Source organism: Akebia trifoliata, chromosome 14, assembly GCF_017979445.1.
Source record: "Akebia trifoliata isolate Shusen 1 chromosome 14, ASM1797944v1, whole genome shotgun sequence".
Lineage (NCBI taxonomy): Eukaryota > Viridiplantae > Streptophyta > Magnoliopsida > Ranunculales > Lardizabalaceae > Akebia > Akebia trifoliata.
Genome location: NC_141388.1, coordinates 2612378 through 2638864, shown reverse-complemented (window position 1 = coordinate 2638864; position 26487 = coordinate 2612378). Strand labels below are relative to the sequence as shown.

The window sequence follows — 26487 nt, the reverse complement described above, 5'->3', positions numbered from 1 at the left end:
GGACCAGTGGTCCATTAATGTTTATGGCATACATCTAAAGCCCCTCTCCAAAAACAAAAAGACATGGTTTAGAAAATAAAAAAGCATTCATGCCATTAGGGGCAAGGGTCATCAACAGTTACAATTTAAATTTAACATTTGAAATTCAATTAGTCTAGAATACCCCAATTCCATATGTTTTAAATGACGTACGTAATAAAATAGTTGAAAGAGTCGTGATAATCTGACGTTCTTTTCTCATACGCCCCCTTCATAGAATCGTAGATCCTTTACTTCAGGAGACACATGAAAAAGATTTATGATTTTGTAATTGCAAGGTCAAGGAGTATATGGTTGGCGTCTGAAAAAAGAGTGTCAGATTATCATTAGTCTAGCTATCGTGATAATCCGATGCTCTTTTTTCATATGCCCCCTTCACAGAATCATGGATCCTTTGATTCAGGATACACTAGAAAAAGAAGTGTATGGGGGCGTTTGAAAAAGGAACTTATCATTAGTCGTGTACAAAGTTGATGGAAGACTCAAACAAAGGAAAAGTAGCTTAAAAAAAACACCTAATAACAATTAAACACATTACATAGAAAAATTGGTGTGATCTACAAAATATATTAAAATGACCAAACAAATCATACCTTGTTTGAACAATGGTCCTAATAGTGAAGGTTTACTAAGAAGCATGTGTTTTAAACGATGACTAATAAAATGACTCATTAAAACATATGTGGTATGTACGTAGCAAGTGCATAGAATTGTAAATCTTTTTTCCTTGTGTATCCCGAAGAGAAAGAATTATGATTTATGTATGTGTCACGTCAACCACGTACAAACCACATATATTTTAGTGCATCATTTTATCACAACTCCTAAACAATTAGTGAGATGACTTCTCACCAACCAACGGGGGTGGACTCCAAACAAGATGACAGGAGGGGATGCGTGCCACATCTCTTCCTCTCGTTATATGTGATGTTTCAAAATTAAACTCAAAACTCTACTAAATTATTAATTAGCTTGAATGTTGAAAAGGAGTTTTTAAGTACCCAATAAAAGTCAAAGAAAATGAGAGAAAAATACTTCACCAAAATTATTTATACCACATATCTCGAGGTGTTCATCTAAAAAATTTTCTTCACCACATTTATGTGATTCTTCCCAAGTGTTGAATCCATTGTGTAAGATGAACTGAGAAATAAATGATTGAAACGTGACTATTAATGAAAAATGCTCAAATCTAACCAATAGAAAATACCTTTCGAGCAGATTTTGGAATACATACCCATCAAGAATGGCTAAATTTTCATGTATCAGATAACTTTCTATTTAACATGACCAATACGTGGCACTTGTATTAGACTCATTGACCAACACATAAATTTAAAATAGAAAACAAGGAATATGAGCAACCCCATACTTTACATGTGAGGCCCACCACAATGGTCTAACGTGGATTAGGCATCGGCCTACGAAAAATATAGGGATAATTATTATATATATATATATATATATATAAATTTTAATTATTAAAACAAAATATATTATTTTTTAATTATTAAAAATAATTTTTTTTAATATTTTATCAAAAAGAGTAATAAGTCCAAGGTGTGATAGCCGATTTTAAAAAATCGACCGTTGGATCACCAAATTTTAAGTCTTATTTTAACTCACTACCCAAAATACCCTTTACCCATTGAAAATCTGACAGTCAAATTGTCTGATTTTCCTAAATAAATATATATTAAATTATATAATATTATATATAATAATATAATCAATTATATTATACTATAATTGTATTAAATAGGATTTCTACATTTTTTATCGGGTTAATTTCTACATGCTATAAAGTAAAACAATATTTTATTTATAATATATTATTAAAATAATAAATAATTTTTAAATAAGATTTTATATGTTAATCGGTTATGTCCAATGACACTACAACGTAAAGGTTTTACATCTTGAACATCAATATTTCACCTATTAACCTTACGTCGATCAGGACAATGTCCAGTTAATGATGGTAATATTGAAATTTTTCTTTTTGAAAGATTTTGCACTTTATAAGGAGTTGGTTGTGTATCCCATTTTGACCATTCAAGTGACCGTTGGAGCATAAATTTGAAATTTTGACCATTACAAAGAAAATCGACGGTTAGACTGTCAATTTTTGAGGGGGTATTTTTGTCCACTAAAAACTTATTGTTGGACTTCCGGTTTATTACTTTTTTGATAAAATATTTTTAAAAAAAATTAATAATTTAAAATTAATATATTATTTTAATAATTTTTTCGAAATATATAAATCAATTTCCAACAATAATTGAGAAATATATTACAAATAAAACAAAATTGGTATTTGATTTTGATTCTAATTTTGGATTGTCATAATGGATTATAAAAACTGCAAGTGGAGTTGATTTTCCATTAACCCTCCAACAACTCGAGATCACCAACATGCGAGTTTCGATTAGTTGCAATGGCAATTTTCTTTTTACTTGCTATCATTTTTGAAATCATCGGTGTGATAAAAGCTAAAGAGACTCTGATGTTTAAGTCAGTAATTAGTAGAGAGATTCATTAAAAGGCCCCCTTAGTCCTTGTAATCATTTTGTGGCTATGTAAAGAGTTACCTTCCTTAAATCCTAGTTTATCCTCCCTTGAATTGTAAAATATTATTTAGATCATACTCCTACTCCCGACTGACACAAATCTCGATGCAACATGTCTAGTTAAGAATACATCAATCACATATTTTCACCTATACAAAAACTAATTGTCAAATTTCTAAAAGACTAGTTTGTTACACCATTTTGGGAATTGATTTCAGTTTCGAATCGAAATCTTCTTTTGCCAATCTTATTTCTTCAATTCTGATTAAGAAATATTATATATCTACGCATGAAAACGTCATTTAGCATAAACATGAAAGGGAAAAAAAAATCCACAATCGCATGGGTCTTCTTTGTTTCTAATTTTAACAGATTCCTGACTCTGATTATAGGATCATCTTTCTATGATTGAAATCAAATGTAACATCAAATTCTAGAGTTAGACTATGAGTCAGAATCGAATTTTTAAATTCAGAACCAAACAACCACTCGGTCACCATCACGAAGCAGTAGTGGGAAGTGGGGGCATACTTGGTGCGATTATAACACAGAACTTACATTTCATGGAGTGTGATGGAACACCAACCAATATATACCACTTCTGTGTCTAAATGGTTCACATCAAACCCAATGAGAGATAGGCCTCCATGGGCCTGGGCCCATCAATACTTGTCAACTTTTTCTAGGTGTCATGGTCTGCTCTCTGGATACTCTATTGGAGTTCCATTTCACAAGTATTACAGTCCATTTTCTTTTGAAGAACTTAACTTCATTAAGTTTGTGACCTATAGAATTCGTATTGAACCTTTCCAGTATCAAAAATTTAATTATTAACAAATTAAATATTTATAATAAGTAATAATATAATGAAAAATTATTTGATGTTAGATAGTTGGAGATTATGATTGTCTTTTTAAGAAAAAAAAATAATTAAATAATATGAATGTATGTTTTTTTAAAGATACTTACTATTAATTTTAAATCATTAAAGAGAAGGCTTTGTTGTTTAGTTGTTAGAGCTAATTGAAAACATCAATGGGTCGTGGGGAATTCTTAAGAGTGGCGCTGGAGTGAATTACAATTCACATCGATTCACACATTGCTGATGTAGACTTGTGTACAAAACCATAAATGTTTTTTATCGTATTTTTATGAAAAGCATATATGATTTCGTACACATCCATGACAGCAAAATATGAATTTTAAAGACACACCAGTATTTTCCTATTTTTAATTGAGTCGTGCTGGGGTGACAAAATGATGTGGGGTTGGGCACATTATCATAAATGATTTTCCATGAGGTACGAGTAAAAAACTTCTACGGTTATGTGTCTCCGTCTGTGTCATTCCAGCATTTTCCTATTTTAGCTAGGTGCTCCTAAATCTTGTCTCTTGCTCTTGAGTTCGTACTCACTCTACACTCTGGCTCGTAAGGTTTGTAAAGACACCATATAAATTTGGGAAACGGATCATTTGCCTGTATATAACGACCATAACATCTGTCACCTAGAGTTAGGTGTAAGCTCGCCCCGGAAGTACCCGGGAGCACCCATGTAACAGTATGTAAGGCTCAATGTGAAGTCATGTCAACTCCGTACTAGGGTATATCTATTAGCTTAGAGGTACATGTCAATCCCGTGTCAAGGCATATCTGTTAGCTTAGTGGCATTTCCATAATAAGGGAGTATGACCGGCTTTCACTTTTGATGTTTCCTTCTGGAAACCTAGGAAAGATTTAGTGTACTCTTTGTAAGAAGGGTGTTTAGTGTTTTCCAATCCCCAGCCTATACCCACGTTGATTAAAGTCTTCAAGCCCAACTCCGTAAAAGTCCCGCATGTCATAGGATCATTTATTGCTTGTAACGCACCTTATTATTTTTGTAACGCATTACCCCTTATAATCAATATTATATCAACAAAATTACCTCCGAAATTTACCTCATTTACTTGTTTGTTAACTACGTGTGTATGGTATATGATTATTTTACAGATTTACAAGTGGATTTGACCCCCTTGCGCCGCACAACCTCGCTTCGAAAAAATACAACCATGACACTGTGGCACACATGCTTACCTATCAGAAAGAAAGAAAAAAAGAAAGGTAGATTACAACTACGTCACAAACAACTTCATCTGGTTGATTTTGATTTTTAATTTTACTTTTAACGAGTCAAACTCACCCAAATATTATATGAACCTGGATCTAATTAAGGTAGAATCATGGCCAAAACCACTTAAATAAAGGATTCACATATTATTATTGGGCCCACATAGAAATGAATGAATGATTGATTTTTGTGAGAAATAGAACAAGAATCAGGATTGATAATTTAATATAGATTTTTTTATATTAGGATAATCTAAATGGCAAATACTTATATAATCTTTTTGTAAATATTAGCCTTGACTTGACTGCATCTCAAAGAAGATTCAATGGTCATGTGTGAACATGGATTTAAAAAAGTTAATATGATCATTAACGGCTAGACTGACATTAAGAATGCGACGGGCCACCATTTGAAAGGTCAAGATTCATGAGTTGGTGGTCAAATATGGTATTCGAAATTGTCCATATAAAATTATAAATTTATTTCATTTGTTAATTTTTAAGTTTTGTATTAGTTTAGGGAGGGTGAAGGAAGATCACAATGACCAAAATAACCCTTGAACAAAAGTTTTCCATGTATGCATGGAATGGATAGGGCCTCCCGATAGGAATTCAGCCAACGCTCATCCGAAGCCCAGTATGAGAGTATGGCCTTGTTGGAATTTAGAGGGTTGAATTAGAAAACCCTTTAATATTCATGTAATTGCAACCATATAGTAAATCAATCTATTAATCATAGAGTATTTAAATCCCATGTTTGCTTTTTGCTTTTTACTTTATGCTTTATGCTTTTTACTTTATTGCTTTATGTTTAGTTGAATGTTTTGATTTTGCCTTGAGTAATTTTAGTCCCACATCGACTAGGAGAAGAATTGATTTGCAATTCTTAAGTAGTTGTGCTTCTAATAGCTTTAAAGTGGATAGAAGTAGTGAGCGACTCACGGGGGTCCAAGAGGGAAACCCATGGTTCTAATTGGAATTTGGATCCACCGGTTCGAAAACCTTAATGCGTGTGCACGCAGGGGGGGTGCAAATTCTCGAATTTACACCTCACGTGGGTGCGCAGAAAGGCCTGTTTTTATTTAAAAATTCTAGACGTTTTTTTTTTCAATTTAAATTTTATTCTGAACCAGTGTGTTTATTCTAAACCAGCACAATGTATCTGTTCGGAACCAGTTTGTGACTGTTCTAAACAATCACTCTCTTTTATTTATATCAATTGCTTAATCGATTTAAACCACTTGAATTTCTCTGATATTTTATATTTTCGAATTATCAATAATTTATTATTCGTTGTGAGAGCACACAACATTGTCGAGTTCAAAGTTACGTTCCAATTTAGAGTACCCTTTTGGATACGTGGGTTAATGAATCCTGCAGAACGAACGCTTACAGACTGTGGTACCGTTACAGGGGTGAATTTCATTTTAGGACAATGCTTTGTGCACGCCTCAACCATTTTTTTTTAGGTAATATTTTTCTTTACATTCAATTTCGAAATTAAGATTTGTTTAAACTTCTTCTCTCTTTGCCATAAGAAATCAATATTCAGAAACAACAGGCCTTAATTTATTAAAATCTCTGTCAAATTTATAACCCATCTTTTTCAATTTGATTATGTAATTAAATGATTACCCTTTTCAATAAAATAAAATAAATAAAAAATATAAAGTAAAAAAACAGTATAAATATAAAGTGACCGTCAAGAGACTACTTACCTGCAATCCAGGTTAATCTCCAACAACACTTCATATAGTGAGCAACCGAAGCCATAACATGTGTGGATCATAATCATGATTCTTAATGAAGACTGCTCACATGTTAATTCAAATCTAAGAAAATGCATCATACCAGCACAAAACTGACACCATAAAACAAGCATACTTAATTCTTAACCTGACAACTTGTTACTTGTCATAACCAATCTAACTTGAAGAGAATTTAAAAGCAGTACCAAAAGATAAATAATATACAGGGACAACAAAGATAATAATTTTATTCCTTCCTAAATCACAGGATCAAAAACATCAATCAACTGTACATGGTTTCCATCTTCTCATCCCCTAAAGCTTATTTCAGTAACGTTTAGGTGGGTTTGTGTTCTATACCAAACTCCAGATTGAATAAGTGACTAGTTAGGAGACCCAAGGGCATGATAGATTCTGATGAAGTACAGACCTGAAATTCTTCATTTAACTTCACTGAATTCCAATCACTTCTGAGTAAAGTTAGCAGCAGATGGCACTTCGATGGTGACAGGTGGTGAAGTTTGAGGCCGTGGCATGCTAATATCACTCATCACAAACTCTGGGTGAAGCCTATTCACCCCATCATCCCATTCAACCCCAGCTACATTCCAAGTCAGGGAATTCAGTATTCATGCTGAGCCAAAAAAAAAGTAAACGGAAAAACTGGGGTTTAAAAAAAAGGATACGATCTGTCTTCCACATATCTGTGATGCTAACTCCAGCATCTGACAGAAGCCAGTAATCTGCATCACTCTGTAAAATAAAACAAGTAATCTAACATTAATAGATGTAGTTGATACACGTTCCTTTCGAGGGTGATTTAACTATCAGCATAAGGTAAGAGCAGATATTTCCCGATGCCCGAAACTTACCTGCTCAACAACCTCTATTCTACAGCTGTTAATAAAACTTAAAAGTGCACATGGAAAGGTTCACATCTAAATATGCTAACTCTATGATTACTTATCTGAAGCTCAGAACTTATATCGATCACACTTACATCAATGTCTGAGGGGACAATTTTCATGATCCCACCGACAAAATCCTGGAAGCATTAAGATCTGAGCACATCCTATTAGGATCTTGTAATGGTAATTCCATCTCCTTCCCTCTGCTTTCCTCCATCACCATTGCAGCTGAGGGGTGGTTTTCATTAGACCCTGAACTTGATGCGAGGGGAAGGATGGGAGGTGCCTCAACACTATTCATCTCCTCAAATTGACTAACAAGACAGTAACAAAAAAATGTCAGCAAAAATTATATCTCAAATTCAATACCATATCTAATAAGTCTATGTTACCATATTAACATAGTGGTAATGGTAATGATTCAATTGTTGTTCCGCAGGCAGGATAGGCTATTAACATACTTAACAAGCAATCCAGTATACCTGACAAGGTAAACATCAATGGGGCCCATGGTGCTTCGAAGGACAATTCTATATCTCCTCTGTGGATAGTCTACAGCCTAGTAGATACAAGAAAAAAATTATTCTGTGCATCATTAGCATAAAATATAAATTAGACTTTTTTTTGTGTGTTCTTTGTATCTACCAACCTCATCAGGATCTGGGACTTCCAGAGTGGTACCATGTGGAGCTTTAATTGCTATTAGGGTTTCATTCTGATAGAAGAAAGGTATAAAATGTTGAGACTTCTTGAGTATGATTTGCTAAAAATGGTGAAAAGGGAAGTCAAATGCCCTCTATATGAAAGAACACAATTCCAAGCAATCAATTACCACTCAGGTCGACAGTGCATTACAAACTACATGGCACAGGTAACAAACCAACCTGGAAGCAGGGTAGTTCCTTAATGTCCTCTTCAGTCACAAAAAGCCACCTATAGCAATTGGAAAAGAAACATGGTAAAGTGACCACTAGTTAAGAATCAAATCTGAAGGCATGCAAGGAGAACATATTTTCTACCTTTGATTGTTTTCATCTTCACTAAGGTCCCTCAATCGTTCTTGCATTTCTCTGCAACAAACTAGAGGTGTAATCAGAATCGATAGTTAGCAAAGATGCAATAACACAGCAGCAAAATGAATTACAGAACCTTATTCGATCATCTAATCTGTGCTCCTCCAAGGAAAGGTTTTCAACTTGTGTCTGCAGAACAGAAAGTGGCCTCCAGATGAAATCTCACATTTCTTGAAACACCACAGAACATTTTTAGAAGTTCTATTCTAATGGCATGATTAATCTAAAATGGCCAACAAAGGTTGTAACTGATCGAATATAGTGCGCGCAATGATACTTCTGAAAGGAAAAAAAGTGCAAGCCCTGCAACTATTTACATGCCAGGAAACTAATATCTGCTTTTACCTACCTGTAAAATATTGAGATCATCGTCAAACTCCCCGGGCCTTGAGACATCAAGTCCCCTGATTAATCAATAAATAAGCAATTAAATCTCCAAAGCTTAGAGATGTTATAGAATAACCTCCAAACAGATCAAAACAGTCTTTATAAGTAAACAAGAAATTCCGGATTACTTCCAGCGTATTCTGTTCTTAAGCTTCTTCTCTATGAGTCCAATTCCTTCCAGGACATTTGTTATGTCATATATCCGCCTCTTCTGTACCTGTATCAGCAGAAATTATTTAATTGTAAGAATATTATCACATACATAATACACTCGACCAGGTAGTAAAATGCTTACCTCCAAAGTGTCAGCAGCTTTGTTTAGATCAAGAACACCATCTTCTGCATGTTTGATCAAATTGATAAACTTTTTTGTCAAGAGACCTGAAAGGAGCCACAACAAATTTACTTCCCAATTGCTCAAACACTGTCCCACATCGTTATCAATTATACCATTTTGGAGGCAACCACTAAAATTACCTAGAGAGCTGTCATAACGGCAAGTACCAACTGGAGTGAGAGGATTGCCAGAAGGAGAGCCTGCAAATTGTACAAAAAATTATAATGTTAACTTTCTTTTTCGGTGGTGATGGCAATGTGAGAGTACACTCAGTTATGGAGAGCAGAATTAGTTGTGCTAGACCCAAGAGAAATTGAGTCGACAGAATTGCACCAACAGTCGGTTAGTTTCCATGAGCCCATGCGGGCATTGAGATCCCCGAAGATCTAGTTGAGAACATGAAACTTCCAACATAAAACATATCAGAAGTAATTCTCACCAGCATTTGAGGTGAGAGTTTGAGGCGCAGCTCCCTGGTACTTTGATACCTTTGACCTGCTGTATATCCTGCCTCCTTTTACTGATACTGGTGTCCAGAGGGGACTGTTGACCACTTCAGTGTTTCCAGGACTGATAGTCCACTCACCAGACTCAGCTTCATGGTCTTCTGTTTTGGGCTTCCGCTTCAACTGTTGAGGAACACCATTTATTTATTAGCAAGTATGTTAATATAGAAAAATCATCTGCACCACAGATTTGAGATGCATCTAAATGAAGTCTGATGAGTAGTGTAATGTACATGTCATGAATGTCTTAACCCGATTATAATGAGGCAGCAACAACAAAGAAGCTGGACTATGCAACTAAAAGGAAGACACAAGAGGTCAACTGCCCATTAAATGAGAAGATTTGGCAAAGCTTGAGCATCCATTACATGGGTAAAATCCCATCTTCCAGATAAAAAGCTACAGCAAAAATAGGATGGGCTGACATTGATTTAGCCAGGTTTTTCAAACGTCATATTAGAAATATCTCAGATTTCCCCAAGCATGTTACACAAGAAAATTCCTGGAAATGGTTATTTATTTGCATAGACAGTAAATATTGCTTAAAGAAATTTAGTAGTGTTGTGTTTGTTATTCTTCTCCACCACATAGTCTAAATGCCCAACACTTAACAGGGAGGTTTTTTCAAGACTCAAAATGCCCTTGCAATGGCAACCAGCAAGGAGTCAAGGAGATCAGGTTGCAAATCCTGATGTCCAACCCTGGCAGAACAGATGTCAAATGGAATGTCAGACCAAGTGCCAGGTGGAAGCCCAAGGCTATAAGAAGGGGGCAAGAGAAAGAGAGATGGAGTTTTTTGCTCATGGTAAGAATGACATTTTAACCGCTTAAACTTGATTTAGGCAATCACCAGAGTTTCCTAGTTAAAAAGAATCATCCATCTGTATCAAAGACCTTATCTGCATACAGTCAGAATCATCCATCTGTATTAAGTTATGAATTTTACTTATTAATCTATAACAAATAGGTTTTGTACAAGCACTTCCAACTTCTAAGGAATGACAAGACAATCTCCCTCGCACTAAAGAGACAAATTCATAACATCAGTAACATAACATCACAGAAACACAACCCCACTTGAGTAGCATAGTCATCAATTTCATCCTCCTTATAGATATAGAAATGTGATAATAGAAGATGGGCATTCCCTTACTAAAGTTCTAATCCATATATCCTTTCTTGGCTTGACTTATTTTAAGGCCACTAGACTTGGATTCCAAGGCAAAACTGTTGGATCACAAGCCACTTGTCGTGCTAATGAATTTCATGATGGCATAAGCAACAATTAATTACCACACAACTCTTAGTTGCAAATAAGATTTGAATTTTTTTTTTTTTTTTTTTTTTTAAGATGTGATCACTCGTAAACACACCAACTTGTCAAGTTAGCACCTTTACATTAGTAAGACATTCAAGAATGTTTGAGCTAATTTGAGAACATGTTGCTCTACTGGTGCAGCAACCTAAAGATCCACAAATTTTGGTTGTGGAAATTGAAGGCATGATCTGTTCCAGTTTGTACTCAAACTGCACAATATTGATATGCATCAAACTTAAATCTAATTTTGGATAGGGAAATTAAGGATCAGCCAGCCTGGCCATTGAACCATATCATGTTTTCAATTGGGTTGATGCATAGACACAAGTAATTACATTAAGCTTGTCCTAAGTCCTAAAACGTCAGCTAGTGCCTGATCCACTGAGACTCTTATTTCCTCAGTGAGCCAGGCTTGCTTATAAGTTATAACTACTGTAAATAAAGTATACGTACAACACGAACTAGTAATGTATTGACATCGTTTTAGAAACATAAAGTACATAACCTACAAAATCAAGATTTGCAATTATGTTCAATTCTGTTGGAGTTGTGATGTAAAATTACCACACTTAACGTTTAAGGGGTTGAAAGATATGGGTATAGGCTAGTGGAAATTGTGAAAGGGGGAAAGTAGGTTTACTTATGGTATATGAAAGGGGTTAAAAAATATGAGTATAGAGGCTAGTAGAAAGTGCGAAAGGTTTCTCTGAGAATTAGGGTTCTCCACAAGCTCTCTTCTTCCTCCCCAAAGAATATAGAGGGCTGAGGTGATTGAGTTGACATGAAGTTGGTCCAGATTTTGTGACAATGGGAATGACAATTTAGTTGCTTGGTGTAGCAACATTGTAGGAGTTCTTGGTGGAGTTGTGTAGAGAGGTTTTGGCTTTCTCACTGAATCTAGAGAGGTGAGATTAATCTTGTAATGTCATATTTTGAGTGGGTTTCTCTTGCCAGATAGCCAATAAATTAGCCTCATTGTGCGTGAACTGTGCATAAAGTGTGTTGCTTGTGTGGTTTGGCTTCTTTTTCTCCATATTTTCTTTACTTAATTTGCACCAAATCTTGGGTATTTCCTTGGGTTACCGAAACCAAACTGTTCATAATTATAGCAAAGTGCATAGGAGCAACTAGCTTTTCATAGAATATGGCAAAAGGCTTTATTTTTTGCATACATAGAAACAAGGAATAGCAATATGTGGTATGTCAATACTAGGGATTTTTGTTCTTCCTCCAAAATTAATACTATTGAGCATAGACAGAGCAACAAAGAAAAGGAGAACTTATATTTCATTAATATCATGACGCCAATTGTTGTTCCAATATAGAAGCCCAACAACAAAGTGTCGTCTTAATCCTCCTCAAGGCAGCAAAATTTAAATGAATTTAATGATAACTCATCATTCTTGCATGAAATCCGTCATCATGACATTCCTAAAGATATCAAGAATGTTAAATATATAAGATATATTCAATGTCATATAATGCAAGGAATTAAAATGCACACATCCTTCAATTGCAAATGGATCATTTATTTGCATATAAACTTTATTCTCTTGGTTAGTATGAAACGAGAGATGGCCTTGCAAGATTTACTTCTGATCACTATGGAGCCATAAAGGATCGTGTTCTTTGAGAACTCGGTCTATAAAAAATGGAACATATATAATATGACAAATTTGAAATCTCCAGTAAGGGGGGGGAGGGGATACCTAGTTCAGAATAATAAATTACTTAACCTAAACAGTTAAGACCACTTAAACACAACTATCCCCTTCCTCTCGCCCAGCAACCCAAGATGAAATGTTTCATCTTTGACTATTATTAATTCAATGTCAAACACATATGGTCTTCCGAAATGCAAGAATCCATCACTGGTATCGAATCCCAACTATTACTTTATATTTAACAAGAAACACAGAGATTGGCAAAAGCAGTACAACCACATAGATCAAAGTCGTTCTCAACTACTGATTAAAAGTTCAGTCAATGTAATCAGAATTAACAAAGAAACAAAAGATTCCAAGTAATCTAAGTTCAAAGCTTGCATTTTTCTTCTAAAGATAGAGATGACATGGGAACATAATTTACTAAATCAGAACACTAGACTAGTCCAATCAAACCAGTAATAATGAATCCAGCTCTGAAATTTCATGAAAAGCATGCATGAACTTAAAATAATTAAACGAAAACATTCAACAAATAAACCGATCTCGGTAGCATTCTTTTCAAACAAACCAGAACAAACATCGATAGAACCTAAACAAATCCACAATCAATCAAGACAAACTCACAGTAGATTTAACAACAATTGCTTCAGCTTCCTCATCTGCAACTCTACGGTTCACTCCAGAGAATCGATGATAATCCTCCGGAGGAACAAACGGCGGCTTCATCGACGAGAACGGAAGCTGACGCTTCAAAGATTGCATGATCTGTCCCGACGGCTGCGCCGAGCGATTCGAAGCTCGGCTTCCAGACATCAAAGTTGAAATTTTGTGCGATTATTCGAAAGATCAACCGATCAAACCCTCTCTGATTTTGGTTTTCAAAACGATCTGATGATCTTCAAGGGTTGGATCGAGAGGTCTCGAAGGATCGATCAAAGAGAAGAGATTGGAAATATTAGGGCATAAATTGGAAGAGAGAGGGGAGGCGATCTGGGTTTGGGGGGAAAGAGAGACGAACAAACCATAAGGTTAGAAAAGCAGAAAACGAGGGAAGGAGGGAATTTTAGTTCGGATAGATACATGGAGGGAAGCAGAGACGAAAAAGAAAAAGAAAAAATGAAAATGAGAATTTTTTATTTTAGAGATGCTATTGCCACCCCAACTTTTACTTATCATTTTAAAATTTTCATTTCATTGTAAATTCGTTAAAAAAAAAAAAAACATATATATATATATATGGGTGGGATTCCATAGACACATAAAGTTACAACGTTTTTATCTTATATGATTAAAAAGGTTTGGAATGGACTGATTTTTTGTGAGGATGATCTCTGTGGTGAGGGGATCATCCTTGCAACAAATCATTCCGTTCCAAAACGTCTAACCCCATCAAAAGTGATTTATAAAAATTGGACGATCTAAAAATTTTCAACTAGAAATTTCATAATGGGCTGATTTTTGGCAAGGATGATCTCCTTACCATAGAGATCATCCTCACAAAAAATCAGCCTTTTCCAAATATTTTTATCCATATAAAACAAAATACATTGTAGTTTTATGTGTATACGGATCTTAATCATATATATATATATATATATATATATATATATATATATATATATATATGGAAATGTTCAGCACCAAACATTTTACAATGAAATGAAATCTTAAACAATAATTATTTATAGTTAGTAGTTATTTACAATTATGATTAAGTTGTGAAATCTTAAACAGAAAAAAATAATTAAACTTCAATTGGCACCTCAATTTTTATTTCTTCTAAATCATTTACTTAATTTCTTTATTTTTAATTAAGATGCAATATATTAAAATTTTAGGGTGCCAATAACAGGTTTTTTTTTTTTTTTTTAAATGTAACTTATACCATTAGGAGACACGTGTGTGACGGCATACTGTGAAATTCTTTTTCATTAATGGGTAAATTGGGTTTCTTGTCTTAAAATAACAAGTTCGAATCGGCGATGCGCGCCTTTAGTGGTTACTCATCTCGCGATTATTTGGCGCGCATTTCTCCACTCACCAATCACCACACCCCACTAATGCACTCAATAGTGAAGAAGCAATGACATTGTTGAAAAAAAAAAAACAAGTCGATACGTAACGCAGCTTCAAAAGTTTGATGAGACGTCTATCCAAAATGCCACGTGTGCTTGACTTCGTTGTAAATATTGGCGGATTTTTCTTTCTGAGTAAACCAGTGGACCCACTTCTAACCTTTGGAAACATGGGCTTCACATTAAGCCCATGATAAAATGCTAGGCTCAAATCATGGCTAGAAATTGCTAATCAGACGGCTTTTTAAAGATGATGGGTCAAACGTCAATGGATCAGCTAGCCCAAAGAGGCTGATTCTCGAGTATCAGTGGCTGTGATTCTTTCCATATGTTTGATTAGAAAATGATTAGATATATATATCCCACTAGACACCAGTCATAAATAATTTTTTGATGGTCCTCCAAACTACTTACAATCATTGATCTATGTAGGGTCAAGGGGAAAAATTCTCCCAGTTTACTACCACTTTTCTTGAGGAGGGTTACTTTCGTATCTCTACTCGTACACGTAATCCTCGTGATTCACACTTCCCAATAATTATCTGACTGCGGGACCCGCTGATGTGCCATTTAGGCATCTACATCGTTTACCAAACATAGCAAAGAAACAACTATACACTGCGATATAAGGTTTGGCGCCAAAATGTTGCAATCCAACCCATGATTATTCTTTGCACGACATGTGGCTTTTTATTTTATATTTTTCTCTTGCCCTTTGATGTATCGATGTTTATGCGCACCACCTTATGCACCTGTTCACCAAATATCAGAGTTCCAATCTGCTGTGCTAATGTGTATCCATTTTGCTGTTGATCCAATCAATAAAGGGACTTGTGGCAGTAGTATCCAATTGACAGCTTTTTCATACAGTTTTTTACTTGGTGATTTAGATACAGCTCTCCACATTTTGGTCAAAATTAGAAATACCCCTGTTTTTTCAAACTGATACAATTCATCCCTTGACTGTGGTTTACACTTGAAGATTGATAGAAAAATGATGAGTACCCTCGTCTTTTAACCTATGGTCAAAATTCTTGATTTTTTTTTATCAAATTTCTGGAATCTTCTAGCTCTTGAACGTCTATGATACATTAATTTTATTTTCATCTTACTCGAACTCGTCTTAAATCCAAATCTTCAACCTCTTTGGTAACCTATGGGTATTTTTGCACAAAATTCCATCATAATGTACTTCCCATCCAGATGTTTGGACATTGAGAGGGAGATATAATCTTATGGCTCTCTACTCTATACTCTGGCCATCCTATCAAGAAAATTTTATGATGCTTAAGTCAATTCACAATCTTGCATAGTAACAATATAAGCATTCAAAATTGTATATCTTTTACCTCTTTTGAAATAATATTTCATAGGTCATGACTTCATCCTTTCTTCCTTGTAAATATGGAACCTTCTGTTAATTGTCCCTTATCCTTACAGATACAGAATCTTTTGTTAATTTAAAAATAATAATTAATCAATCATCTTCCTTCCTAAATTAAAAAGGTTCTCCCTTATCTCAACCAATCATAAATTGATGGTGAACATTCTTTCTCATTTAAGCACTAATCTTTGCATGCCTTCCCTTTTCTCTTGGAGAATACTAACCGTGAGTTTGCCCACTCAACTGTTCCAACACCTCAAACACCCAGTGAGTTGTTGTGAATTTTATTTATGCCCTCATAATTTTTATTTTAAAAAATATATTATTATTATTGTAAGTTTAGTAATATTACTTGCTTAAGTGACACATACATTATGCATTTTCTATAATCTAATTTAGAATTATGATTGGACATAATAGGACTTGCTTTTTACATATATCTCGTTAAGTAAATACATTGTTACTCTTCTTGACAATATCGTGGAGACTTCCCTATGAAAGACATATACAATACAAGTTGGAATCGAGATTTGCTATCATGAAAAGAACCATACTACACTGACTTCTTTGGAGACTAAGTCTAACACTGTGTTGACGTGACAGTGCACAGATAACTATAGGTTTCTTTGTGCATGGTCATGGCTTCGCAATGTTGAACACAATGTCCAACGAAGTTAGTTCAACATTTTCCTTATGAAAAATATGTGCTAATTTGTTAACTCAATGGCATATCACGACATGTACATAGAAAATATAAGATGCTAACATAGGGAGTAGATTCTTTGTGGTGCATTCTTCATGCAGTTCCTTACATTACTCTTTCAATATTGGAGATGTCCAACTTAAAAATAATATCTAACACATCAACCATATTTTGATCGTGATTTGAATCAAATTTGGAAAACTTGTTTTTATACTTAGGGTATGTTTGATTGCACATGGAAAATAAGGTGGAAAATCAATTTCCGTGGAAAATCAAATTCAATGGAAAATGACATTTTTCAAGTGTTTGATTGCACATGGAAATAGAATTCATTTTCCACCCCATTCAAAAAGTCCACTAAATCATGGATTTCACTTTCCCACCCATATGGGTGGGAAAATGAAATCCACCCATGTTTTCCATCATCAATTATTCCCTACCACCACCACCACCACCACCACCACCATTACACTAACATTGCCGTCGTCACCATCGCCGTCACCGTCTCTGACCACCTTCTCTCTCTCTCTCTCTTTATTTTTCTTCTTCTCCATCCCTCACCTCCTCCGCCACCACCACCACCAAGTTCTCCCCCCATTTTCCTCACTTACCTTCATCGTCGTCGTCGCCACCGTCGTCGTCTTCGTCGTCATCGCCGCCACCGCCTCCACCATCATCATCGTAGCAGCCACCGCCACCGTCGCCCTCGTCGTCGCCACATCCTCCTTCTCCTCTTCTTATTTTTTCTCATATTTTTTCCATGATTTTATTCAAGTGAAATCAAACAATGGAATTTGATTTCCCAACCTTACCTATTTTCCACAACTAATTTTCCATGGATTTCAAATTCCATGGAAAGTGACTTTCCATGCAATCAAAGATACCCTTAGTGGGTTGGATTGAAAATGAAAGGACATTGAACTATAACATTTTAACGAAAGAGATTTTGATTTCATACCACTTTAAACTCTCTCAACTGTTTAACTAAATTACAGGGAAAAAACACCACAGAGGATCGGCTTTTTAACACTTAACACCACCATATGTTTCTTTTGAGTCCGAAATAGTAAAGGGAAAAGGCCTTACTAATTCTCATCCACCGTCAAAGAGACCTTAAGATTTGTAAAATAAATTATCGAGATTCGTAACAAATCAAAAGTTCTTATTTTTTGTGTCTCGAGGTCTCTTTGACGATGGCGAGACTTAGTAAAGCCTCTTTCCCCACTATCTTAGTAAGGAAAGGGGTTCTCTTTTCTTTTCATCCAACCAATCACTGTTTTTATGTAATAGGCGCCACACCATTGAATTAAGCTGTGGGAAATATTGGTTAGAATTAAATAATGGTTGACGTTTCTAACTTCGAGTCATTGTTTTAAAACTCAATTTCATGTCTTGTCCATGTCAGATATCAAGTCGTCTCAGATGAGTTTTCTAATACGTTTGAAATGTCTCATTCAAATATTTGAAAAATGAAAATAGGATTTTTGTAGATGATTATTTATGTGAAAGCACCAAATAATGACACGTGGCAATATACGGAACCGAATCCCAATATCATGATGTGATGTCACGTCTATCCAAATCCAAAAGAAACATATGGGACCGAGGCAAAGGATGAAGGGATGAAATGGACTTCGTCTCTCAGCTCAAAGTCATATTAGAACAAATGCATAGCCTGAATCTCGAAATCAAATAAACAAATCAAATATTTGAGTTCTAAAATATAAGGAATTTAATTGAGATGTCATTGACTTGAAGTCTAAAAAACTAGTGAATGCCTTAGATACAGGGCATCTGTTACTAAATTAGTTCAATGAATCTAAACATGATTCAAAATGAGATACATTCTAATTCAGATCCCAACTTTGAATTGGAAGGAATATGACATAAGCAAAGGAAACAAAAAGAGTAGGATTTGATCTCTATAAATAAATGAGAAGACAAAAAATGTATGTTTTTTTCCCACACAAAAATTTTGTCAATTTTTGTACTCAATTTGATTAGGACGTTGGAGAGATTGTGTTGCAGACACACTTAGGAGCACATGAGTTGTAGATTCTGAAGTGAAAGTTGAAGATTTCGAAATAGTGCAAGAAATCGCATCTACAAGTTTAAATTTATGTCTGTCTGTCTCGTCTATGCCTGATATTGAGACAACTCGGGCGATACGTCTCGGTATGAGACGAGTTTTGAAAACATGCTTGGAGCGACCGACAATTGTTAATTCATGACGAAAATACCCTCAACACGGCAACAGATTTGCCTATATATCCGACTGTCTAAAACCCGAGGTTTGTGGAGCTGATTCTCGATATTTAAGGGGCCAACAGTCTACTTATCCACGCATTTCTCCATCCATAGTCTCGCAATGGCCTGTTCAGCTCCTTCAGCCATCCTTTCTCCAAACCCTAATGGTTTCTCCTGCAAGCATGCGACACCTATGGCGGCTTCTTTGACTCTTTCGAAGCCATTCCAACAAACCCTATCTATCTCCAAAAACTTCAATGGTCTCAGGAAATCCTTCCAATCTCGCGCGTCTCGCCCAATCTCCACCCTAGGATCTTCTTCGCGAAGGAGCTTCGCTGTCAATGCTGTAAGTAAAGTTCAGATTTCTAATTTTATTTATCTGCTAATGTAAAATTGATTATTTTTGTGTCGAAACGTGTGTATTTTGGGGTCCTGGCTACTAAATTTTCAGTTTTTTTGCTAAGTTAAAGTTCTTTTGTTGGGATTTGTCTCAATAGGATAGCGTAATCTGTTATTTCAGCCTTATTTTTATTATCCGGAGCTGAAGAGTTAATTAGTTAACGTTGGAATCAAGAGTATTTGCGACTTTTTGTGAAAATGTTTAAATAATTCCCTCAACACGTGAATTGAATGCCCAATGTATCAATTTATCTTACATGGATGCGTAGACTGCGAAATTGATCTGCAATTCAAGTAGTTACTAAAATGTGACAAAGTGAAATTGTAGATATAAGATTTGCAGGATAGATTTGAAGCGTTGATCTTGGGAATGTTTTTTGCCTGATCTTGCAATATAAGTCTCAATGGGTATTGAATGAGAACTTGAAGAGTAATATCTCTGTACATGTTGAAGCATGAATTGAATTGCACTAATATGTTTGCATTTCGGCTATCTTTCATGTCAATTATGGATCGTATTAATAGTCTTCTGCCTCTTTTATTTAGTGTGCGATAAAGCTTTGTCTTTGTGTAATTGGCGCAGAGTGCCGAAGTTCCATTGGTTGGAAATACTGCACCAGACTTTGAAGCCGAAGCAGTCTTTGATCAAGAGTTCATCAAGGTATATATGAAATGGCCCTTGTATTTGACATGGATAAAATTCTACTTCAATTTGTAAGCAGGAAAACATTTAAGTTGCCGTATGGAATTTTCAGAGTTTATTGTGCCATACACTTTGACACTTGGCACCTGTGCCATGTGTTAGAGTCATAGTATTAAATTTCGACATATTTCCATAAAATATACTGAAATATTTCCATTTCCACAAGTTCCAACACGAAATTTAGCCGACAGTTTCTTTCTGTATAGATTTCGGTGGGAAACACTATTCATTTCGTGAAATAGTTCGATGAATAGTGAATTTTGGCCGAAATTAGTAATTTTGGGTATAAAAATGCAAATTTTCAGTGGAAATATTTTGATGAATAGTAAACATTGATCGAAATATTCTCTTTGAAAAAAAAAAAACTTTATAATTATTTTTAGAAAGAATTTGTATATCACACATAGTATTTACTAATAAAAATTGCATGTAACATTCATCCGTTAGTATAAATGAATTATGATTAGTTAGTTATCTATTTTATCGTATTTTTATATATTTTAAAAGCATATTAGTGCCTTAAGCATGCACACAATCAACCATGTTTTAATTTGTTACATATATTAGCAACTTATTCATACTTTTTCAAAAAAATAAAATAAATATAAATGCAGTACTTAATAGTTTTTTTTTTCTTTTCATTTCAATGTTTTACATATTAAGTTATATGTAGTTAATGCAACGTTATTTTTTTTGGTGGTTCTAGGTGAAGTATTATTCTTTTTTCATTATTAGGCTCTGAATACTTACACGTATGTGTAGCAAAATGTTGTTGATCTTCAATTTTACACTTTATATGATTGTTTATTGTATTTTGATTACTTAATTAGTGTGGTGTAATGCCTATTTTATCATTTCCTACATGGTCAATGGCTTATTTTTTTAATTTTTTTTTTAATTTCTAAAAATTGTATTAATATTCACACTGATCGAAATATTTCCATTTATAGATTAACTGAAATAAACACCAAAATCGAAATTTAATAAGTTGGTCAAGGTAATATTGTTCTTGACTGCACTATTGAGGCATTCAAGCTCTATTACCCCCATCATGGACACACACATACCAAGAATTAAATATATTATACTACATCAGTTTGTCGCTGTGGTTTTAACTTCTCATGGAGCACTTGTCGTTATGCAAATAATAATGTGGGTTTTATAAGAAGCACTATTGGATTTTAACTTCTAGAACCTAGATCTTAGAAACAAATGAGTCAGCTTTATCCATTTTTTACGAGAAGACTTCTTAATGCAAAAAAGTTTGAAATTAGAACAGTCAATCAAATGGATGACCATGTATCTTTCCCCTGTATAAAATGCATGCTTAATTTGTCTCTCGGATTCCCATGGGAAATGTTTGCTCCCAAATTTTGATCATTGAAATTATTTATTTTGAAATTCAATTTTGACTTTGACTATTTTACTTTTATGATGTGTGTGTATTTTTGTTTATTTATTTAGGAAAGAAAACATTGATTAGCTTTGACCATATCTAGAACATTTCATTTAATATGTGAACGTGACCTTTGATTATATGTGGTGGTAATTTACATTTGATGGCTTGTTGTTATAGGTGAAGCTGTCTGACTATATTGGGAAGAAATATGTAATCCTCTTTTTCTACCCACTGGATTTTACATTCGTTTGCCCTACTGGTGAGTTGGAGAATTGAAGGATGTTTGTTTAAAGTTTAGATCTGTGTGTACACTGAACTTTTCTTGTATGTCTGTTTGTCTTCCCTGCTGTAGAAATCACTGCTTTCAGTGACCGATATTCGGATTTTGAGAAACTAAACACAGAAATATTGGGTGTTTCCATTGACAGCGTGGTAAGTTTTCTCTTGGAAGAATTGATGCCATCTCTCCAAATAATGCATTTCTTCCTCATTTTTCTTTTTCTTTTCTTAGTAATTTACTAATTTATTTCTTTTTATTATCTAAGATTTTATAATAAAAAAATTTCCTTCTATTTCTTTATTATTGCTAGTACGCAATATAATTGGAACGCTTAGAAATGAATTTGAATACAAAATAGTGATATATACAAAGAAAATCATTGAGTTAAGCTGATTTATAAATATTTTTTTGTAGTATTTAGTATTATACAGATGAAGGTGAAAAAATAATATTTTATTTTATTTTTTAATGAGTATAAACTAGTTAGTTATTAGAGACTTTCAACTGTTCTAATACAAAATATTTTAAATTAGCTAAAATATAAAGTAATAATATTTTATATTATTATTTATTGTTATGGATTAAAACTTGAAATTCGATTGTTTGGATTTCAAATTTATAAATATGTAATGGTTATACTAATTTTGAGTTATTAATATTATATTATATTATTTATTTAAAAATATCATTTATGTGAGGCTTATGCTTTACTCCTTGGATGAGCACCTTGCCTCACGCCTTAGCATCTAAAAACATTGCTGTAAAGAAATACTCTCTCCACATTTGTAGTTTTGGTTTACGCAATTCCTTAATGAGTCGTGCTGGAGTAACATCGTGGGGGACATCATGGGGGACATTTCTGACGTGGAAGTGTGTAGGTACCATAGATGCTTTTCATTGAGATACGAGTGAGATCTCGATGAAAAGCATCTATGATTCCTACACACTTCCACGTCAGAAATGTCCCCCACAGTGTTACTTCAGCATTATCCTTAATATATCAGCTAGTTGTGTTGTCTAGTTGTCAATGGAACTAATGTTTACCTATCTCCTATTGTGTGTGTGTGTGTGTGTCATTTAGTATTTAGTTTTTGAGATAGTAATAGTTACCTCTCTTGTATGTGTAATTGGGGTTTGTGAGTGATGTATCTCTATTTTTATTTTTTGGGTGAACTTTTCAGTCAATTTTTACTCTATTTTTCTGCTGGAAATATAAAATCTCTTATTCAGTCTGATGATCTGAATATTCTTTTTCGTGTAGTTCTCCCACCTTGCATGGGTCCAAACAGATAGGAAGTCAGGTGGACTTGGTGATCTGAAGTATCCGTTGGTTTCTGATGTGACCAAATCAATTTCAAAATCTTATGGTGTACTGATTCCCGACCAGGTATATCTTTTCTCATTTCTGCTAGTATTTTGATCGTGCAACTATGTATTTTACTACATGTTCTATCCAAACTCCTCTTGATCCATTGAAAAATCTTGGCGGCTAAGAACTTGGCACAAATGGTTCCGCAAAAAGTATTCTCTGAAGAACTCAGTCGTAAATGAGTGAATTCTGATGTGATCAATTTAGAATTAGAACTTGGTGTTCTCATGGAACAAGATTTCTTAAATGTCACTCCAAACATCTTCTATCTAAAGTTTGTGCTTTTTGTGTCATATGACAGGTTGATGTGGTCTCTGCAGAGGACCATATATTTTGTATGGATAGGCTGGGCTTTCATTCCACATGGAGGGATGATGTGTGCCAATCCAGACCGTCCATCTAATTGATGGCTCTCTGGACTGGCCATTTGGATAGTGGCTGTGGTCACCTCATGTCTATACAAGTTGTAATCATCAAAATTTTAAAGTGTAAGAAGTTAAAAATAAATGTTCCTTTTTTTGACATATGGAGTGCTCTCGGGCCACCTTGGCAAATACTGAGAAAGCAAAATGTTTGGTCCCTTCTGGGCAAAACTTACCCGTTCTGTTCATGGATAGCAAAGTAATACAAACCACAGCCGTTCTGATCATAAGTTATGCCTGGAACAATGGCTGCTATGGTTCTATAAAAAAAATCTCATGAACCCACAAAATATTAGTACCTATCTCATAGATGCTGTCCCATGATTTGCTGTATTTCATGCCATTTGTTTATGATTTTTTTCTGTTGGTTCTGACAAACAAGGATGAGGTTAGTTCCTCTGTTAAGACAATATACAATTACTAGAAATTTCTCAAATATTGAATTTCTGTTTCATGCTACCATCGTTTTGGATGATGAAATCAGGTTCCCTCAAAATAGGAGGATAGTTGGTCTGAAAGTTGAGATGCCATGTATGAAATTGGTATGGGTAATGATTTTAGAGTTAGAAATCATGCATTTCAACCAACGAGTGTTGGGCGTAGTGGTCAGGGCCTCCCTCCAGAAAGGGAGAAGTCTTGAGTGCAAGCCCTCTTGTTGGCCACCCACAGGGATTTATCCAGACTTACCTGGTATGTATGGTTTGTGGGGTATTGCGTGTAGCCCGGGGATTTGGGTGAGATATGGTGCTCCAAGAAGCCAGTTGCCTTGCCCCTGCAAGTAGAGCCTACAGGTCCAGACACCCCCCTCATAAAATAAAAAAAATGCATTTCAATTTTTCTTCTTGTAAGTTTTTAAAGTGCTGTTGTGAACATCAGGAAAAGACAGAAGGTGAATGGAGGATTCAAGAAAGAAATCACATTGTGGCAAAAGGACAAGTGAGGTTGAGGTTTAGAAGTCAATTCAGTTTTCTGTCATTCCTTTATGTTGTCTGGAACTGTAACTTTTTTGCCAAACAAGAGAATGTTGTGAAAATTAGAAGAGGATGATGGCTTTTCCATTGTTTTCTTTTGTGGCAAACTGCTGGGGACTTGGGAGTGTATAGGTGTTTCCATCCGAGGATGAAATTGGTGATAATGACTCCCAAAAGTTAAAGAAGAGTTCTAAAAGGAAGAAAATTTTCTGATTTCACATCTTGGACGGAAGTTGGGTTAGTTCAGAATCTTTTGAAAAACAATAAGATGAAGTTGGTTTTATTAGTTCCCTGTGCTAGGGATGAAGGTGTTTTAAATAATATACAACCCTTACAATTAAGTTTGAAAGTATTAAATCTCTGATTTATCTTTATTAAAAGGACAAAGTGGTTCTGATTGTGTGAAAAAAAGAAAGCATTAGGTACATCTTAAGCATTCAAACTGTAAGGAGCAGATTCAAGTTCTTGGTTGTTCTGATGAGTTCAGCTCTGGGCTTTTGTAGAGTGAATCTAGAGCTGACACTGTTTAGTGAACCTGTTGGAGATGACACTGATGGTGCTTTATCTGATAACCGGTCTTTTACTTTGTGCTTTATCATCTTTGCCCCTCAAATGAAAACCTGAATGGTTTCCTTTAACTAGTAATCATTCTTGATGAGCATTTTGTGGTAAAACAGGAACTGATGTTATTTCTTCTTCTTTTTTTATATATATTTAATTTTTTGCCCTAGTACTAAGCATTCAATGTAACAGGGCATTGCATTAAGAGGACTTTTCATCATTGACAAGGAAGGAATTATTCAACACTCCACCATTAACAATCTTGCCATTGGTCGGAGTGTTGATGAAACACTGAGAACGCTTCAGGTACCCATACTAATAAGAGAATAAAGAAATGGATCGCTCTTGTTTTATTACAGCTTCATCTAATTTAAACATTTAGTAGCATTTTAATTGGCCCAACAACAAAAAAAAAAAAAAAAAAATCCTTTCCGGTTGCCTTCGTTTTCATTGAATTTGCCTTGCAGGCTTTGCGGTTTGTCCAAGAGAACCCAGACGAGGTTTGCCCAGCCGGGTGGAAGCCTGGTGAGAAGTCCATGAAATCAGATCCCAAGGGCAGCAAAGAGTATTTTAAATCAATATGAAGAAAAAAAACTTACATCTCCATTTAGATATTTCTAAGAGAGTTTTGTATTGTTATTGGCACTTAAATGCTTCATCTTTATATGAGAGTTTATCGAAGCTGCTTTTGGAATAAACACATGGGGCATTTCCCCATTTTTTCATTCGAATGAATGTATTGTAGCAAAATATCCAATGTCCTCAATTTACTGTCTTTTTCTTCTCGTTTTCTTGCCTTTATGCTGACCTCCATTACTTCAAACCCAACAAACAGGTCACAATGCCACACATGCTTGACCCTGTGTTAGCCTGATTTGTATCCAGTTTGATTGCTTGTTAATGCATTGAGTTTTTTCTTTTCAATTTTGTTTTGATGCAGGTAATAAATTGAAGAGATTCTGTCACTGTTAGCTCAATTCACTTATTGTGTGGTTTCATATTTTAATGATGAGTCAACTCCTCTTAAGATCAGTTAAAAGTATAAACTGTTCTTGTAGTACAAAACCTCATTTGGTATTTGTGGAGGTATTTTTTTCATGCAACCTGCACCTTGAGATCCTTTGAGTCTCTCTCTCTCTCTCTCTCTCTCTCTCTCTCTCTCTCTCAATATATATATATATATATGGGTCGCGTTCCTAAGACTCATATTGCGACTCACATTGCGACACACCGTTTTGTCTTATATGGGCAAAAATGTTTGGAATGAGCTGATTTTTTGTGAGGATGATCTCTGTGATGAGGGGATCATCCTGG

The 26487-nt window shown here is 34.8% G+C and overlaps 2 protein-coding genes across 2 annotated transcripts; one reads left to right on the top strand and one right to left on the bottom strand.

Annotated features, from left to right (window-relative positions):
* Positions 1–6578: 6578 nt before the first annotated feature.
* Positions 6579–13752, bottom strand: LOC147385471 (transcription factor E2FA-like). The gene is given in 15 exon segments (XM_086423758.1): positions 6579–7065; positions 7151–7217; positions 7465–7511; positions 7514–7686; positions 7855–7931; positions 8022–8087; positions 8257–8305; positions 8392–8442; positions 8522–8574; positions 8795–8849; positions 8961–9049; positions 9128–9213; positions 9310–9369; positions 9609–9798; positions 13285–13752. Coding segments are annotated over 15 exon segments (1389 nt in total). The 5' UTR covers positions 13474–13752; the 3' UTR covers positions 6579–6928.
* Positions 13753–19106: 5354 nt separating this feature from the next.
* On the top strand, positions 19107–25898 carry LOC147385470 (2-Cys peroxiredoxin BAS1, chloroplastic-like). The gene is made up of 7 exons (XM_086423507.1): positions 19107–19415; positions 20052–20129; positions 21748–21829; positions 21923–22002; positions 23112–23237; positions 25366–25479; positions 25641–25898. Exons 1-7 carry the CDS (start codon positions 19191–19193, stop codon positions 25755–25757), a joined length of 822 nt encoding a protein of 273 aa, XP_086279633.1. The 5' UTR covers positions 19107–19190; the 3' UTR covers positions 25758–25898.
* The last annotated feature ends 589 nt before the right edge of the window (positions 25899–26487 follow it).

Bases quoted from the DNA above. Each gene is read 5' to 3' on its own strand.
- LOC147385470 (XM_086423507.1), top strand. From the start codon at position 19,191: ATGGCCTGTTCAGCTCCTTCAGCCATCCTTTCTCCAAACCCTAATGGT. The intron at 19,416-20,051 runs GTAAGTAAAGTT...TAATTGGCGCAG, and splicing joins GGAGCTTCGCTGTCAATGCT to AGTGCCGAAGTTCCATTGGT. The intron at 21,830-21,922 runs GTGAGTTGGAGA...TCCCTGCTGTAG, and splicing joins TACATTCGTTTGCCCTACTG to AAATCACTGCTTTCAGTGAC.